Here is an 18,462-nt window from a genome sequence, read left to right as displayed (position 1 = left end):
CCAAGGATCAAATGTACAGGATCAGCAAGAACAGTCATTCTTGTCAATTCAAAAATCCATATGTCAATGATCAAGAACTCTCAAACACTGCAGGTGAGTGGCTGATGCCTGAAGATGAACAGTTGAGTATCAGAACATTGATGATATGCCCAGGAGATACATCTGACATGGAATGCTGTTAGCTACACCTGGGCAGGTCTCTGCCTGTTCTGCTGCAGGGATCAAACACCTTCTGTCTTTATGTTTGCTTGTTTTGTATCAGTGAGTCCATCTCTGCTCAAACAAAAGCCACATATCTGAGATGTCTGACTCGTTCTGCACAGGAGCCAAACATCAGTGATAAGAATGGCAAACATTATGCACCAGAGCAAGAAAAAAAGTAATACCTGATACCTGTCCATGTGTCCAGAGCTACAGACATCTAGAGCTATAGACATTTATTTAGAAATATACTGATCATTACAGATATTAAAAAAAAGTTACTCATTGCAGCTAGTAGTACAGGAATGTCTGTCTTATGGTCCAGGCCCACAAACAGAATTACAGGTCTTGAAAAAAGGAAGAAAAGACAGTAAATAAAACTGAGGGCCACGAAAGTAAAGGGTTTCTTGATGTTCTTTGCATTTTGAGAGACTACTTTAAAAAGTACTTACTTCCCAAAATGGTTCTGACAGTTGTTCTTATGATACCTCACCTTTGTTTCTCAAGAGCCTCATGCCATATTAGTACATCTTGGTCCACTTTGTTTCTACTCTTCCACTTTGCACAGGTTGATATGATGAAATATTTAAAAATTATGCATCCTTTTTATTTCCGAGTCAATTAATCTTGGAATTATTGTCCTTTGCTTCCTCACACCTGGAATAAAACTAGTTATCACCTGTAACTTTAGACATAAATGAGTGTGAAAATGGATGATCCCAAAATGCCATTGATAAACTCCTTTTTCTAATATCAGGACAACTTCGTCAGAGTGAACGCAACACAGTATGAAAGCACTGAGAAACAGGAAACTCAGTATAATATTTAATACCGTTAAACAAACATGAGCATTGCAGTTCAGCTCTCAGCAGTTATATGAACCATTGGCATGAAGTACAGGACAAACAACAGAAGATATCTAGAAATAAACATGGACCCTGTATTCCAAACTTACATATTAACTCCAGGGGACCAGGAGGGCTCTTGCTAACACTGCACAATGCTGCAAGGGAAAATTCCAGAGAGCTTTCAAGAAGCAATATTGCACTCATTGTGCTGAATTTCAGCTTTGCCGTCCCAGCTGTAGTTTTCTGGAGGCTTCTTTGGTACAGCCTGAGAGCATCTCAAGAGCTATTCAGTCACCAATAAATACCACAGTTTTTTACCACCTTACAGTTATCCAAAAAACACCTCAGAGTTGTTTCTGTCCCACTGAATGCTCTCTTAATATTTGAAAGGAGATGGGGTCTTCTCTGACAGAGGGATATAGTCAGTAAAATAATTACAGACTAAATTAACAAGCTCTTTCCTCAGATTTTGTTAGGCTAAAGCAGCACAGGTCTGAAAGCTACAGATTGTTCATCAATTCCCATCATCCTCCGGAAATGTGGGATTTTGCTACAACCACCTGAAAACAATCCCAATGTCTAGCATTATGACATTTCTCACACTACTCTTCTGCCAGCCTGGCTTTCCTGCGCCATCTTTCACGTAAGAGTTATCCAAATAACCTTTTAATTCCCAAAATAGAGCCTTGTTCATTTAAATCACTAACAGAATGCTGTATTTTACCTACAAAAATATCAGGAGCAGACTCAGGAAAATGCAAACATTTTTTGCAACAGCAGCAGCCTGTAGAGAGTTCATTGTATCAAACGATCCTGTGAATTCATCTCAGTTTTATGTGGCTATTCCTGGAGAACAGAATGGCCTTTCTGGAATGTAAGATGCATTGCCTTGGCATTTTCCTGAATGAAAACTGCCTGCAAATATTTCGAGCTTAGACATGTCATTTGCTTTATTTCAAATGTCTTTAAAAGCTCACACTCAGAAACAAAAGGAGGTATTATGCGTGTACTTAGTTAAATTTCCAGAAAACTGATCATTGAACTGTTCTTACTATTCCCATTAGGAATAATGCGGAGTTATGGCAAAACTGCCCACCTGAGGAAGAAAACCAGTAAAAAAGGGAATCTTAAAGACTAAAGAAGTGTTGGGCGACCACATGCTTGGCTCTGCCATGTGGGTGCTCACAAAGGAAAGAGTTGCAAGGCAGCACACAACCTCCAGTTGTGTGGGTTTCTGTCCACACACAGGGGAACATAAATTCATTAAAATAAATCCTTGTATCTCCCACTGGGAAGCTACATCACTTTGTACTCAGCAAGGATCCAACCTTGTACTTGTTCAGGATTTTTTCAAGCATCTCACTGGGTGTCCTAGAAAAGTAACTTCGATTTTATTCCATGTTCTGGGGCTCTGTGTAAACTGCACACTTCTCCTCGTGTCTGGTCTCCTAAGTTACTGGCTAACAAATGGGAAACTTTTCAGAGAGGAGAGCAATGTTTAATTAAGAGATTACTCTTGGGAGGATGTCAGCACAATTGAGAAATTATAAAAATTCTGAAATGGTAGCTCTTGCACATCTTCACCCATGTGTTCGGCTGTTTTCTGGATATTGGTGAACAGCAGTACCCACAGAAAACCAGAGCAGGATCTACCAAATTCAAGTGCTCAAATCAGTCACAAATGTCTAGATTAGACATCTGATCTTAACAAAGTGATTTAAAATTAAAATTCTCTAATTTTAAGTGGACCAAGTCCTCTCTGGGTGAGTGGTGAGTTCTTGCTATACAATACCAACATGCCTTGCTTTTGAACAAATATTAGCCAAAAAAAAAAAAAGCTATAGGATTAGACCTGATGACTTTTTTGTCTGATGCCTTGAACTCCTTGTTTGTCATTTGATAAGGAAATTTACGCAAAACTTTATCTTTTTTGGGTGCTGGGAGGTTCAACCTCTTCAGGACGAAAAGGCCCAGAGTAACAACACAGAATAAATAACTAATACCAAATTAATTTTTGGCAAGGGCAGCTGAAGTTTTGTAATCTTCTTCAGGCCAGATGGAAATCTACAAATATCAGCTCGAGGGTTAATATTTTACAAGCACAGGTAGTGAAGGGTATATAAGCAAATGCCCTTCCTTCAATCTTCCTAGCATTTTTGAGCAATTTTTGCTCACACCATAATTTGAAACCATGAAGTGGTTAACATTAATTTCATTTGTTTTTCTTCTGAGTTCTGCCACATCCAGGAATCTGCAAAGAACTGCACGAGATGCAGGTAAGAAAGGACTAATTAGTTCTCTTAAAAGTCTTTTTTTTTCTATCAATTTAATGCCTTTAATACTGTTTCAAAAACAATTCTTGGGAGCCTGATCCATATTGAACAGAAAAATACAATTGACTTGAAAAGAAACAGAATTAAGAGACGTGGGAGAACAGGTAGGACACTCAGGACAACTTAACTGGGCAAGTAAGTGTGGTGCCATCCCTCTGCAACATCTGTGTGGTGCATGAACAGATGTCAATGACTCAGGATCTGTTCCTTTCCAGCATGGAAACACAGGTGCACTGTGCTTTTCAAAGTTCTGTCTTTTGACAAGTTAATAACTTAGTGTTCAGAAGAAGAATGTTTGCTCTAATCAAACTTCAGCCGCATTGCTTTTTTTGCAGTGGTGGTTATACAAAGGACACGTTTGCTAACCCTAAATAGTAAGTCCCAACAGTCACTTTGAATATCTGAATTAAGCAGTTGCTTAATTTACAGAGGTTAATGTTCTATTAGAATCATAAAAATCACATGCTTGGGTTCCCTCATAAAGACAAGAATTAGGTATCTGTAGACAAATGAACCAGTTCAAGTTCTTATGCTCTTAAATATAAAAGTCACTGGTGAAAATCTGGCCCTTGGTGCCCAGGATGTATTTTGCAGGGTCCAGCACAGCCAGTATGACAGTGAGCATCACTGCTCTCCCTTTGTTTTTCTTCCTAGACCACAAGAGCCCAATTGCCCATCGCTTCAATGACTTGAAGGAAGAGACATTTAAGGCAGTGTAAGTGAATGTTCAGCTTCCATCTTCTGATTGTTTGGGGTTTTTTTACCTCTTGATATTGTACCAAAAAGGGAAAGTAAGACACACTGTATGAGCTCACAAGGAGTGTGTATGTCTCACTGAAACACTGAGTTAGCCCTTTACTCTTACTGCAAAACCTAGAAATATTTTAAGACCTGCAAATGTCACAAGACCTTCTTGCTCTCTGGGAAAATAACTCCTTGCAAATCTGTTCCTCTTCTTTGAAAATAAAATAGGCATGAGGAATACAGGCTTGATCTCCTGAGAATGAAATTATGTTGCATTGAGAAATTGCCAGGAAAAACCAAGCCACCAACCTCAAAAAACAAACCTGTTAGAGGCTTTCTGAGACAATTCAGTGATTTTCATTTAGAACTGGTTTTGGGAAAGACAGAGGGCCCGGACAGACATAAGTACTGAGAGAAGGCTGCCTGAAGATCCTAATTTTTAACAGTGGCCAAATCCGGCTTAGGTCGTGGCATTTATGAGTTGGCTGGTAAAAGTGACAGGAAACTCCAGTCACAGTCTTTTCTGACTTGTTTCTAGTTTAGTATTCAATACCTTTTTTTAATTGGGAAGGTAAAAAGGTTATTGGGAAGGTTAAAAACATGTTCAGAGAGGAGGTGGGAACAAGACAAATGTGAGATCTGGCACTACGCTCTGCATGGTATTCTGGTTAGCCTTTGGTGCATGTCATTTGAACAAACAAGTTTAACTCAGAGGCACCTTTGAAAATACTGACTGATGTTTCTCATTTTTATATTCCAAACTGTGCTTTGTGTTTCAGTACCATGATCACATTTGCCCAGTACCTGCAGAGATGTTCCTATGATGGACTGTCCAAGCTGGTGAAGGATGTTGTTGATTTGGCACATAAGTGTGTGGCCAACGAGGATGCTCCTGAGTGCACAAAACCACTGGTAGGCAGTGAATCCTTCAGTACTGTGTTTCTCCTCGCTCTATGCAGCTGCCAGGATCATGCTTCTTGAGCACTTACACCCAAACCTTTCAGGTGTGGCTGATGTCGCAGGCCAATGCTCAGATTTTAGTGCTTCAACAAAGAACTTGGTTTTGTCAGACTCTAAAACTCTGCCTTTAGGAAGTGCCTAAATGATCCATGGAGCCATATGTTGGAGACCAACGACCACGCTTTGGCACATCCAGCTTAGCACTGCCTAAAAATAAATGTTAGCATTTCGTACAAAACCCCAATTGTGAAGTACAGGCCTAATTCTAGGTATTAAAGTTACCCAAGTGTGTGGATTTTCACACTGGGGTGACTTGGAAAGGTGTGTGTGTGATAATTTAAGGCATTTAATTTATGAGGGTTTAGAAAAATTCCTCTAAAATCAGGTAACAAAAGAAGTTTGCAGGTATTTAGGATCCCTGGACATCTAACAGTTTCAGCTAGACATTAGTTCTCCCTAAAGGTTTCCATCAATCCTGCTTCAATAATTTGAAAGTTCAGTTTAGTCAGATTTTAAGTAAAAGGAGATCACTATCTTGGCACAGAGTATTTTAAATTATAATTATCTTTTTTCAGTTAAGCAACCAGGAAACTGTTTTAATATCGGACTACAGAAAATAAAGCTTTATAAAACTATGTGAAAAACAGTAGATGATTTTGATTTATGCTCTAAGTCTTATTCAGTAAAAATGTATTTACTATTCAGCCTGGCTTTTCTTTTGCAGATAAATAGACAATACAATCCACTGTCTGTATATACACACCAGTTCTGATCCTCCACATCTCCTTTTACAGCCCTCTGTTTTCCTGGATGAAATCTGCCAAGTTGACAAGCTCCGTGACTCATACGGTGAGATGGCTGACTGCTGTGGTAAAGCTGATCCTGAGAGAAACCAGTGCTTCTTGTCCTTCAAAGTTCACCACCCAGACTTCATTCCACCATACCAGAGACCAGCTGCTGATGAGATCTGCAACAAGTACAAGGACCAGCGGGTGCAGCTCCTGGGAGAGTAAGGAAAATGGCCACTTCTGCTTTCTTATCCTGATCGCATTTTCTCATTTCATGTGAGAGCAGGTTTTTGCATTCAAAACAGGCGTTAAGGATCACATTTGATAAGTCCTGGATGACCTTTCTTCCCCACACCTGCTGAAAACTCTCAGTGTTTCCAATACTGTGATTTAATAACTTACTTGCTCCAGCTTCCCACTACTCTTGGTATAACTGCAAGAACGAAGAAAGATAACGGTGAAAATAATAAAAATTGGCATTAAAATTTCAGTGAAAGGACCGCAGATGAATTTTTCACACTGAAAATTAGAATTTTCAAATATTTGACAACACATTTTAAAAAAGCAGATGTACGTCAAACCAGATGGCTGACGACATCAGGAGTTTACCCTTCACTCACAGTTACTGAGTCCTGCCTTGGGAAGAGTGAGATTTAGCAGAGCATTTCCCATCAGCAGGTATTATGTCTCAAAAGCACATTACTAAATTAGATTTCTAGACTAGGAAAAGAGTTAGAGAAGCTGCAAGAGGTTTAAGACCATTTGCTGTTGTCACTGGAACATGGAACTTACACTTTCCTCTTCCTTCCAGTTTCGTCTATAGTGTTGCTCGAAGAAACCCCTTCTTGCATGCTCCAGCAATCCTGGGTCTGGCTGCTGAGTATGAAAATGCACTTAAAAGCTGTTGCCCAGCGAGTGATGTTGGTGCTTGCTTGGATGAAAAGGTACACCAAATTTGTGGCTGTGGACAAACACTAAGCAACTCAATGAGAAACAGGCAGAATTTTCCTGTTCATGCAAATCTTTGCATGAAGAACTTGGAGAGACAAGCCAAGATTAATCATATCCATTGGATACATGAATATCCAGTTTAATGTGAAAATGTTTGTCCTGTTACCACAGGCAGCTGTCATCAAGGAAAGAGCTAAGCATATAGGTGTGAAGCAGAAGCATGGATGTCGAATCCTTGAGAAGTATGGTGAGAGGGTTTTCCAAGCAAGGTGAGTTCCAATCACTTTTTTTGATAAAATGTAGGCTTGTCAAGCTGTGAGTGAGACCTCGGAAAAGCTTAGCTGTGAGAGTTGCAGAGGAATTAAACCATCTCTGGAACCAGCCCAGAAGATGGAGAATTAACTGTTGGAGTGCCACACAGAACTGGAGATTACAGTCTGGTTAATCCACACTTTTGCCTAAGCTGTACCCTGTTCCAGTGCCTACAGCTTTTAGTGATGGACACATCCCTTATCAGCAAAGTAATGCACTAGTTTGAACCTTAAGCCAAATCAAAAAGTCAAATTTGGCAGAATCACAATTGTTAAAACATTTGTTTGTAAGATAAAGGAAAGCTTTTACAATTAGTAAGTGGATTGCCTGTCTGGGCACAGAGAGGTGCTTTAATTCTATGGCCAGTCTGATACATTAACATTGACTAGGATTATCTTACAGACATAGTCAGCTTTCATTTAAAGGTCTTATCAGATCTATATGTGCCAAGTAATCTGGAGCACTTTCCAGTTGCTCAAGGGTGATGGGGAATACAAGGGTGTGATACTTACAGTTCAGACAGAACAGAAGAACCACAGACTTGTTCCTTTATGGTTTTACTCGTGCAGATGTCGATACCCTTTTTTTTTAGCCATCAGAAATCAGATGAGAAGAATGAGTATTTACTTGAAACAATCCTGACCTACCCCATCATGTGTTAGTGACTTGCAAGGTGACTTTCTGCTCCCTACAGCGCTTTAAAACAAGTGTCCTTTTCTCTCTTTCCACCCAGTAAACTTGCTCGTATGAGCCAGAAATACCCCAAGGCTCCATTTGCAGAACTTGTTAAGATGGTCCATGATGTGAAGGATGTCTACAAAGAGTGCTGTGAAGGGGACATGATAGAATGTGTGGATGATTGGGTGAGCTCACTATTTTAAAACAATGTTTATATACTTGAAAAATGTTTAGAAAGATAGTAATTTGTGCAGCTACACCTTCACAGTCCAGGGAACTTAAACGGGTACTCAGCACTGCTGGAAGGTTCCTGAAGCACTGAAAAAGCTCAGGATCAGCACAGCTGACTCTTAACAGAAGTAGGTTTCAGCCCAGCTCCAGATCTAGCCCTGTCTGATCGTGAGGACAAGAAGCCATTGCTTGCAGCTTATCCAGTGTGCTTGGTCAAAATCAGAACATTCATCAGGGAGGTGGTTTGATGGTATTTACTCACTTCAACTCAATCATAAATAAAGGAAAAGAAAGCACAGGCAAAAAGGCTGCATTTTTTCTCCCGTCCCATCAAGTGTACTGCCATTAATCCAGCTTTCCTGTAGTACCAATGAATCCTAGAGAAGGGATTAACAAAATTCTGCAATAGTGAGATGATTTGAATATTCCTGGCTGACTGAAACTTTCACACACTTGTTGAACCACCTTGTTCCAGTGCTCTGGGGTTATATCATGTTTTGTCCCCTGTCAGAGCTGGGCTTCTTGTCAGGACATCAGGCATCTCTGTGTCAGAGCACTCAGTGATGTGCCCTGGCTTTCCAGAGTTCGTGTTCTCAGAGTGTCTAGGATCAGAGAGAGAACCACCTACCCTACACATCGTGTTTAGCAAACACAGGGCATGCTCATGCCCCAGTTATTTCTCTTTGCGTGAGGACAGCAGTTTTTTAGGAAAGTGCTAAGTAAATAGATGATCTGAGTGAAAAGGGAAGGGTCTGAAGCAGAGAAAGCAGATAATCTGTCTTTAAATTACTATTTCATAGCTTGTCTGATACTATGTATTAATTTTACAGTCAGAGCTGGTGACCTCTCTGTGCTCTAAACAAGATGTTTTCTCAAGTAAAATCAAGCCCTGCTGCGAGCTGCCAGCTGTGGAACGGACCAAGTGCATCATGGAGGCAGATTTTGATGATAAACCTGACAATCTTCCTTCACTAGTTGAAAAATATATTCAAGACAAGGAAGTGTGTAAAAGCTATGAGCCAAACCATGACGCATTCCTGTCAGAGTAAGTAGTGCCAACAGCATTCCAAGCTCACTGTCCACCTGAGGAAATATCCTTGTTATTACTGTGCCTGATGAAAGCAGCACGTTATTGAGGAGCTCCGTGTGCTCCTGTGCCCTTCAGGTTTGTTTATGAATATTCACGAAGACACCCCGAGTTCTCCACAGAGCTGATCATGAGGATTACTAAGGGATATGAAACACTCCTGGATAAGTGCTGCAAGACAGACAACCCTGCCGAGTGCTACGGAAATGCTGTAAGTGCAAAGCTCTGTCTGCAGATGACTGGAATGCTTGGTTGGTACCTGTCACAAGAGAATTGTGTTGAGAAGCTCCTACAGAAGAGCAGACAGAAAGCTTTTGGAGAGAGTAATTCCAGGGGAAGTTAATGTCCTGCTGGGAGATGAAGTAGTCCATGGCCCATGGCAAGGATACAGGGTTATCTCAGATGACAGTAATTTCATTTCTCACATTACAATATTTCAGACCAGTCTCACTCAACTAACTGTCTGATGCCTCTCTATGTCAAATATGATTCTGCTTGTCCTGAGGCTGACAGTTAATAGCTCAATTATTCTCTGAGCTGCTCATGGATTATGATGGGAATGTGTATGACCAGCACACAGAGACGCCTCCAACTTAGGTCTGATCTGCAACTCAGTCACACACAAGATACAGCATAAGCTGAGTTCCTGAAAGCTTTGGCCAAGAGATGTTCCCCTCATGGTTGCTAATAAGTTGAAATATTTACTTGATTTAAACAAACATAAACCCTCACTGTTTAGAAAATAAGTCCAACAGGTAATTAAATTAAATTTAAAAAAATGTGGCTGCCTTTTTCAAGGGAATTTCTGTTAGAACTTAAGATCCACTAGGGAATCAAATCCTCCCTACATCATCCTGGCTATATGGAAGTGATCAACCTTGTAAAATGAGTATTTTGTAGTTAAGATTTAGAAGAGGTCAGAAGTTACATTTGTATGACTGTTACCATCAAGTCTTGCTCTAATATTAGTAATAAATTTGTACTTGTTTGCAGCAAGAGGAACTGAACAAGCACGTGAAGGAAACTGAGGATGTTGTGAAGACAAACTGTGAGCTGTTCAATACCCATGGCGAGGCAGACTTCCTTAAAGGGTGAGCAATTCCTGATAAATACTCTGGAGTGTAATGAATTACACTGGCTGCTTCGGGCAGATTGATTTGGACTTCACTTCTGTTTTCCCTTCAGTGGACTAGATCTGCTCATATTTGAAGAATGCTCTGCTAACAGTAATTTTGATTTGACTTTGTCAGAATTCTGGTCCGCTACACTAAGAAAATGCCTCAGGTACCAACTGACACCTTGTTTGAACTCGGCAAGAAAATGACAGCCATTGGCAGCAAGTGCTGTAGTCTTCCTGAGCAGAAACGCATGTCTTGTTCTGAGCACTATGTGAGTACATGGATTTATTATTTTTTCCTTCTTCTCTTGGGGATTTTTCCTGTTCACAAAAATATTGAAACCTGGTGAGATAGCAAACACGGCGATTTTTCATAAACACCACGCCTAACATAAGCAGACACATCTACCTAACAGAATTCCAGATCTGTTCATTTTTCAATGGATGTGAGACCCTAAATTGCTATCTGATGGCAGCTTGTGAGAATTTTAGTTAAATTTTGCTTTCCCTCAGAAAGCAAAAGTAACTTCATAGAACCATAGAATTGGGAGTCATAGAACCACAGAAAGGCCTGGGTTGGAAGGAACCTTAAAGATCATCGAGTTCCAAGACCCTGCCATGATCCTCTGGATTAGGTTGGCCAGAGCTCCATGATTGAGACTGTTGGCAGGTTGCATTTGGAAAAACTAAACAGTGTCCTAAAACCCTCAAACCTACTGATTGCAGCCCAATGCCCAGGCTGTTTGCAGATGAAGAAATGCTTTACACCAGGAATGCCTATATATTTTAAATATTAAACACATGCCATTTCCCAGCTGGTGTTACATTCAATAGCTCCCACTTCCAGCTCTGCTATTGTGATACAAACATCACCTAGTTGCTGTGTTTTTGGAAGATGCAACTCACCTTTGCCCTTTTCTTTTCAGCTGAGCATCGTCATTGAAGATATGTGCAAGAGACAGGAGAGCACCCCAATAAACGACCAGGTTTCACAGTGCTGCAATGAGCTCTATTCTTACAGGAGACCATGTTTCACTGCCCTGGGTGTAGATACCAAATATGTGCCTCCACCATTTGATCCCATGATGTTCAATTTTGATGATAAAATGTGCACTGCTCCTCCGGCTGAGCGCGAAGCAGGGCAGCTGAAGTAAGCTCTAAGAAATACAATGTAGGGAAGCTTTTGAGCTGTAGCACTTTGGGGATTGCAGAAGGAAGCTACACCCTGTTTTGTCATCTGACTGGGGTCATGCTTCACTAGTGACAGAGAAAACCAGATGGAACTACGTGTTTGCACCTACCTGGTCAGCGTATAACATCATGTAGTTTGGAAGAGGCAAAATAGAATTTTTTCTTCACTTAAAAATCACTCTCTTAACTGACCAGTTTAATGTAGGCCCACTGCCAGTGCAAATCTTGAGATGTACTTAATTAAGACTACATACAAATCGTTTCCCTAAGTTTTTCCCCTCCTGTACCTGACTTAAAACAAAACAAACAGATGGTTGTGTTAGACTGGGCGTTTTGGAGTCACAAACAGGCACAGGCTCATCTAGGCATGACAAAAAACTCTTCATAAATGAGCTGTGCTTGGGGGGAATGGGTGTCTTGTAAAATGAGGAATCCAACTACAGCAGGCAAAATTAATTGTGTCTTGTGGCTTTGTTTTCAGATTGCTCGTCAACCTCATCAAACGTAAGCCCCAGATGACAGAAGAACAACTAAAGACAATTGCTGAGGGTTTCACTGCCATGATGGAGAAGTGCTGCAAACAGGCAGATGTTGACTCATGTCTTGGCGAAGAGGTACTTTCTATCTCCTTTATAAAAACAAACAAACAAACAAAAAACAACCACACACACATGCACACACAAACCCTCCCACCCTGAACAAACAACAAACCGAAACAAATTTAAAAAAACCCCAGAAACCCCAAAACAACAAACGCTACCCAAACCACATATACAGGAACCTGGAAACTGTGATAGAAAGTTGTTCTGCAAACTGCTGTGGTCACTTGTCCATGTGCCCATACAATAATTGGCCAGAGCTTAATGTGTATCTTGGCTGCACAGATTATAGTCACTGAACAATTTCACGTGGAAAGGTCAAACCACCTGCTCAAAGCACATCTAAACGCCAGATTAGATGAAGTTCTCCTGGGCCCTGTCAGAAGAGCTAAATATCTACAAGCCATAGTGGAAAAATATTAATGTGTAAAATTTAATTTTAGCATACATAAAATTCCTTCTGCGCTACAGATCCTTACAAAACTCCGGGATTACCAGTAAAAAGTGCATTGGGATCAGTTCTGAGAACTGCCTAATACAGATATATTGGAAGTTTGGCTGATCATGTCACAGAAAAAGTTTATCTAGAGCATACTGCATTGCCAGGTTTGCAGTAGCAACCTCATTATAATGTAAGGCATAGAACTATTATTAATATCTTAAACTGCTTATTAATTGAATTATTTTTTATTTACATCCAAAATATTACATAGTTAGATATATTGAGAGTACTTAAAAATAATTATTTTGTGTCTAATCAGTTCCAAAAGTTTCTTTTCTACTTTGGCAAAATTGGAAGACACACAACATCCAGGTGCACATGGGTTCTAGGGTCAGGAAGTACCATTAGAATTATCCTTTGAACCATAATTCAGGCACAAGGTTAAGTTTCTAATAGTTCCTTCTCAAGTACAACCTTCTTTTCTCCTTGGTTTCTGTCTCACAACTGTTTGTGTTCCTTTCCCTAGGGTGCTGCCCTAATAGTCCAGAGTAGAGCCACATTAGGAATTGGTGCTTAACCTAAGGTAGGTAACAGCAGTAATGCACAAATACCTTTGTCTGTCAATCTTTTGCCCCTTCCTGTCCACCCTTCCATCCACATCTTTATCCCCAAAAAGCATCCAGCTTCCCCTTAAACCACTATCTGTGCTTTCCCTAATTGTTTTAACATCTGCCACTGCACAAAGCTTAAAAAATTGAAGTACTTACCGGTATGCTGACATTTCACAAAATACTCCGTTTTGTCTCTCCAATCTAGGTTGCCAGTGGAAAAAACATGAAGAAAAAACTTCCTGTGTAACTTCTTACCCTTACCCTTTTTCCTTTGGTACTGAATGGATATTTCATGAATCTTCTGTGTTCTGTCACACTATGTGCTTTTCAATCCTGTCACTTAAAAAAATAAATAAAGGCTTTATAAAACTGCACTTGTCCTTGTCTGCTGGTGACTACCATAAGGCAAAGCTCTGCACTGCTGCCTACACCAAACGGCTGGTCTAAGTAGAACATATCAGCAGAGAGTTTATATTTCAGATTTTTTTTCTGTTTATTGCTCTCGGAAAGTTTTTATGAAAGAACATGAAACGTGGTAAGACATTTGGCTAGACTTTAATACTCTGATTCAATTGCATGTTGATTTTAGGCTTTACTTCAGCCATTATCATTACGTATTAAGAGAAGTTCCAACGGCACTGCTCGATCTAAAGATGATTAGCAAGGAGCTCTTCTTAAAAAACAAAACAAAACAAAACAAATTTTTACACCAGCCACAAATCAAGTATCTCTTCATTTGCAAAGAGCTACCAATCCCGCCCTGCTTTAAGACACTTCTCATGTCTTTTTTCATGTCCTTTTTGAAAAAGTGTTTTAAATTTTCTCCTGAAAAGCTCACCACCTAAATCATGCCCTTCACTGCAGGAAACTCCCTGGAAAGACATTTCCTGGTCCTATGCCAATAAACCCGTGGGATTTGCTAGGATATATTTCATTTCACCGGCCCGAGGAGGCTCGGACCGCGGACTCCCCCTGCCCCAACCCTGGCCCCCGCCAAGGCTCCCGGCGAGGTTCCCGGCCCCAAGCTCCGACAAAACTCCCGGCCCCCGCCGAGGCTCCCGGCCGCAGCAAAGCTGCCAGCCCGCCACTCTTCACCTGCTCCGCCTTACCGCCGCCGCTCCCTCTGCGCAAAGCGCGGAACCGAAACACACCGCCTCCTTGTGCCGCTGCTGCTCCTGTGGCCCCCGCCCCAGCTCCTCGCCGGTCCCGCCCCGGAGCCCCCGAACACCCGTGCGGCCGTCCCGGGTTCGCCGTCCGGGGCTCTGTACGAGAATGCGAGCCCGGTGCAGCCCCGGGAGAGGCGGGGGCCGCGCTCCCTCCGCGCCGGCGCCCTGAACGCGGCAGCGGCGGCGGCTGCCCGTGAGGGGAGCCCGGTGTTTGATTGAGGCGGCCGCCGCTTTCCCGCCCAGCGCCTGGGCCAGGCTCGCTCGCTGGGTTCGGCCCAGGTCGGCTCGGTTCGGCTGAACTTGGCTCGGCTAAGTGAGGCCAGCGCGGGCCGGGCCGAGGCGCTGGGCGGAAAAGCGGCGGCCCCCTCAGCCCGAACACCGCGCTCCCCTCTCGGCTGCCTGAGTCCCCAGCCTTTCCTTTGGGCTGCCGGCCGTAGGGAGCGCCGGGGCCGCGGGCTGTCGGCTTCCCCGAGGAGGGTCCGGCCGAGGGAGCAGCCGAGTCGCATTGCACACGAGACCAGTTCGTGGTCCGAAGCTGAGACGAATCGAGTCCTGCTCAGCCGAACCTTACGAGCCGGCCAAGCCGAACGGACCTCGGCCGAACCCAGCCTCGTGCTCTCATGACCATTAATTAGCTGGAATGCAGTCACTGCCTAATCAGCTCCTGCCCCATCCCGCGCGATGTTCGTGTCCGTGCGATGGCCGGGCCGCCCACAGGACGCGGCAGCAGGAAAACACCGAGCTGTGCGTGTTTAAGTGAGGGGCCGCCGCTTTCCCGCGCAGCTCCTCGGCCCGGCCCGCACTGCCCTGAGCCGAACTCAGCCGGAGGCAGCGAGCGGCTCCGAGCTCAGCCGAACCGAACCGAGCCCAGGCTCCTGCTCTGGTGACCATCAATGAGCGCGTGTGATGGGCTGTTAGATCAAAGCATTTTCCCTGTTTATCTTCCTGCCTCTCTTTTCCTCTTGCCTTCCCTGTGCTATTTCAGCCCGATGAACTCCATACCCCAAAACTGCTTTGACTCTTCTCTACCCGCTAATAAATCCACTTTTCCCTGCTTCTCTCATGTCCCTCTCTTCACTGTATTCCTTAACTTTAACCAGCCACCCCTGACCTGTAAGCTTTGTTTTCAGGTAGATTCGGCTCGGTTCGGCTGAACTCGGTGCCGCCCCTCCAGCAGCCCCGTGTGCCGGGCACAGCCGGGCCGCACCCCGCTGCCACGGCCCCGGCGCCCCACACACGGCTCCTCGCCCGCTGCCCGTGGCCCCTCTGCCCCTCTCCCCGTCCCATCCCCAGCGCTGTGTCCCTGTAGGGCCCTGCCCGCTCCCACAATGTCCCTGTGTCAGCCCGCGGTGGCAGCCGGGTTTGGTCCCCGATCATTCTCGGGGAGAAGCGATCCCACCTCTTCCCCGTTCCCGTTGCTGTCAGAGAAGCCCGGCTTGGAGACAGGGCAGCCGAGTCGCATTTCACACGAGACCAGTTCCCGGTGCAGACCTGCCCTCCGTAGGCCGGCAGTGCAGCAGCAACACATGGATCTCACAGACTGCAGCCCCCTTGCATGAAGACGCTCATTTCTGCAGCACGTTTTATTACAAAGGAACATAAACCTTGGTCGACACTCCTTTATATCCAGAGTCTTTTTCTTTATGGTTTCCTGTAAGCAGTTCGATGGAGTCAGAGCTGCAGCATGGAGGGAACGGAGTCAGCTCTGCACAGACCACCCCCCTCCTCTGCCCCCAGCACAGCAATCCCTGTGTGCAGACGCCAGGAGCAGATCAGCAGAGGCCGACATGCCAGGGAAAATCCAAGTATTCCTCCTCGGGGAAACAGCAGCAGCTCTTGCTGCCCCTGCAACACTCCAGGAGAGCTCTGGCAGAGCTGCCGTGCTCTGCACCTCCCCTGACAGGCTCGTGTTTCTTCTCTTTGCTGAGGAGGAGACCTGAAGCACTGAGGGTACTTGACAGACAAGCCCTCAGGTGTGCTCCAGGCAGAGCACACTCACTCCTTAATGGCTTCTGACAGGGCACAGTGGCCAGATCACACAACAGCCAAATTTTAGTCCTTGGTCCCTTCAGACAAATGTGGTGACCACACGTTTCCCAGAGCAGCACTTGTGTAGCTGCACTTTGGGACTTGCTGGCTGTAAGGGCTGCAGGGCCCAATAGGCTTCTGTGGGCAGAGAACTTCCAGGTTCTCGGTGCCCCGTTGTACCACTTCTGGTTTAACTACTGAATGTCACCGCTCAGGGCACTGGGGGACTCCAAAGTCAGGGAGGAGCATGCAATGAAGCCTGCACTGCAACAAGGCGGCCAACAGGAATATCGTGTCAGCATCTGCAAAAGCTGCTCTCAGCTTTAATTCCTACACACAGACACTCACGTTCCACTGTTCCCCCCCTCCCAAGGGAACAGCAAGTGCTGCAGCACCATTACCAAGATGTCTCCTTCCAGTTCAGGCCAAGGGAACATGAGGCAAAGCACAAGCCAAAGGAACAATGACTTCCTAAGCTGCAAGGGGGAAGCCAAGCTTTAACCAGACACCAATGGCTTTCCCAAGGATTATCAGGCTGCCTTGATATCTTCTTCTATCATGTCCAATAAATCATGGTTCCAAGCTGTATTTCTCCACATGACATGCAAAACCCCAGTACTCACTGTACAGCAAAGGCTTCTGTAAAACCACCAGACTTTGTAAAGGTACCAAAGCGTGGGCACTGCCGGGGAACAGGTGAGACCTCTGCAGCACAAAGCAGGTCACTGGGTCACTGCTCTGTGACATCTCTCAGTTGTCCTGGCATTTCCTCTTTTACCTCCACTACAAACTGTCATGTCAGCTCCGATGCTGACAGAAGGTGCTCTTCAACAACTTGAAATTCACAAGACTTCATGGCACGAGTAAAACCAGGTCTTGGCTGACTCAGTGGAGTTTCAGATACCATAATCTCCTGCCCTTCCCCTCAGCCCCAGATAACATGAACCAGCACAATTTACCTCACAACTCAAGGCACCGAGGTCTGAACGTTGCAGGCCCCCATCAGCAGCAGAGAGGATCGTGTTTCTCTGGAGATCTTTGGCAATCAGCAGATCTTGTAGCTGTGGAGAGCGCTCCTTTGAGGAGTTTTTGGTGACTCTGGCTTTGGGACTTCTAGAGAATCCATTTTTTTCATTCCAGTATTCCAACTCACACTGTATTACTTTTCAGTCAGTTCCTAACTGCCTTTTATGGGGAAATATTACAGCCAAGACATGCCCTCAACACGATACAGCCAACAGCAGCTAACAGGAACTTCAGAGATTCCATGATTCGGCCACACCTTACCTATGAGCAGAGCAAGAATAACCCTTTGACCAACCTTTTTGTTCAACTTGCCAACAAACACAAGAAGTTAAAAAACGGGAAATTGGGGGCAATCCCTTCTGCACCATCAAGACTCAATGGCACTAAAGTGGAAAGCAAGCGACTGCAGTCTGTTTTTTTTTCAAGACAGCTCAGCTCACATTCCTCCCAGCACCACTGCATTAACCATCTAAGCTGTATCCTGCAGCCAGGTGCTGCAGCCTGGCAGGGTGTGAAGGAATCCCAGCTGGGACGTGTCTGAGAGGACCTCACATGCTCCCTGGGCTACACATACCCAAGGTGAGAGAAGCCCCCAAAGTCAAACACTTCAAAGCACATGACGCTGAGCTGCTGCAGCTTGCCCCTGTCACCGGCCAGATCAGCAACGATGTTCTTACAATCTTTTCTGTGAGCGACGGGTGCCAGGGCTCTACAGCCACCTGCATGCAAGAGAATTAGGGACATGGATAAATGCTGCAGACATCAGTAGTTTATTGGTATGTTTAGTCAAAACACATTCAGAATGGAAACTTAAAAGTAAAAATACTTTCCACCTGCAACAATTAAACTAGAATCTACTAGCATATAATGCTTGACAAGTTACAGCAATAAAGATGGTAATCCACTGTCTCGAATACCTACTAAAGTCAAGATGGTCAGCCAAGTTTGTTGAAGTAGAACCGTAATGACAAAATACTCCCACCATTCACAAATCAGCGAATAACAGTAATGGTCAGTGAATCCTTTCCTTTGCTCTAAGAGGTACATTTACTATTAAGAGGGTCAAGAACACGTAAGAGTCCACAGTACAGCAGGTGAGCTATCACCATGTAAACGTCTCTGGATGAAGTTCCAAGGGTTTGTGTCACT

General features: G+C 44.0%; 1 protein-coding gene across 1 annotated transcript; it reads left to right on the top strand.

Annotated features, from left to right (window-relative positions):
- Positions 1–3,180: 3,180 nt before the first annotated feature.
- Positions 3,181–13,467, top strand: ALB (albumin). The gene is made up of 15 exons (XM_066318270.1): positions 3,181–3,325; positions 4,037–4,097; positions 4,906–5,038; positions 5,881–6,095; positions 6,686–6,818; positions 6,997–7,094; positions 7,871–8,000; positions 8,877–9,091; positions 9,212–9,344; positions 10,127–10,224; positions 10,384–10,522; positions 11,177–11,400; positions 11,923–12,055; positions 13,009–13,065; positions 13,299–13,467. Exons 1-14 carry the CDS (start codon positions 3,241–3,243, stop codon positions 13,057–13,059), a joined length of 1,848 nt encoding a protein of 615 aa, XP_066174367.1. The 5' UTR covers positions 3,181–3,240; the 3' UTR covers positions 13,060–13,065; positions 13,299–13,467.
- Positions 13,468–18,462: the final 4,995 nt, after the last annotated feature.

Source organism: Sylvia atricapilla, chromosome 4 (assembly GCF_009819655.1).
Source record: "Sylvia atricapilla isolate bSylAtr1 chromosome 4, bSylAtr1.pri, whole genome shotgun sequence".
NCBI classification, from domain to species: Eukaryota; Metazoa; Chordata; class Aves; order Passeriformes; family Sylviidae; genus Sylvia; species Sylvia atricapilla.
This window is presented reverse-complemented; position numbering and strand designations above follow the sequence as displayed.

Bases quoted from the DNA above. Each gene is read 5' to 3' on its own strand.
- ALB (XM_066318270.1), top strand. From the start codon at position 3,241: ATGAAGTGGTTAACATTAATTTCATTTGTTTTTCTTCTGAGTTCTGCC. The intron at 9,092-9,211 runs GTAAGTAGTGCC...TGTGCCCTTCAG, and splicing joins CATGACGCATTCCTGTCAGA to GTTTGTTTATGAATATTCAC. The intron at 11,401-11,922 runs GTAAGCTCTAAG...CTTTGTTTTCAG, and splicing joins CGCGAAGCAGGGCAGCTGAA to ATTGCTCGTCAACCTCATCA.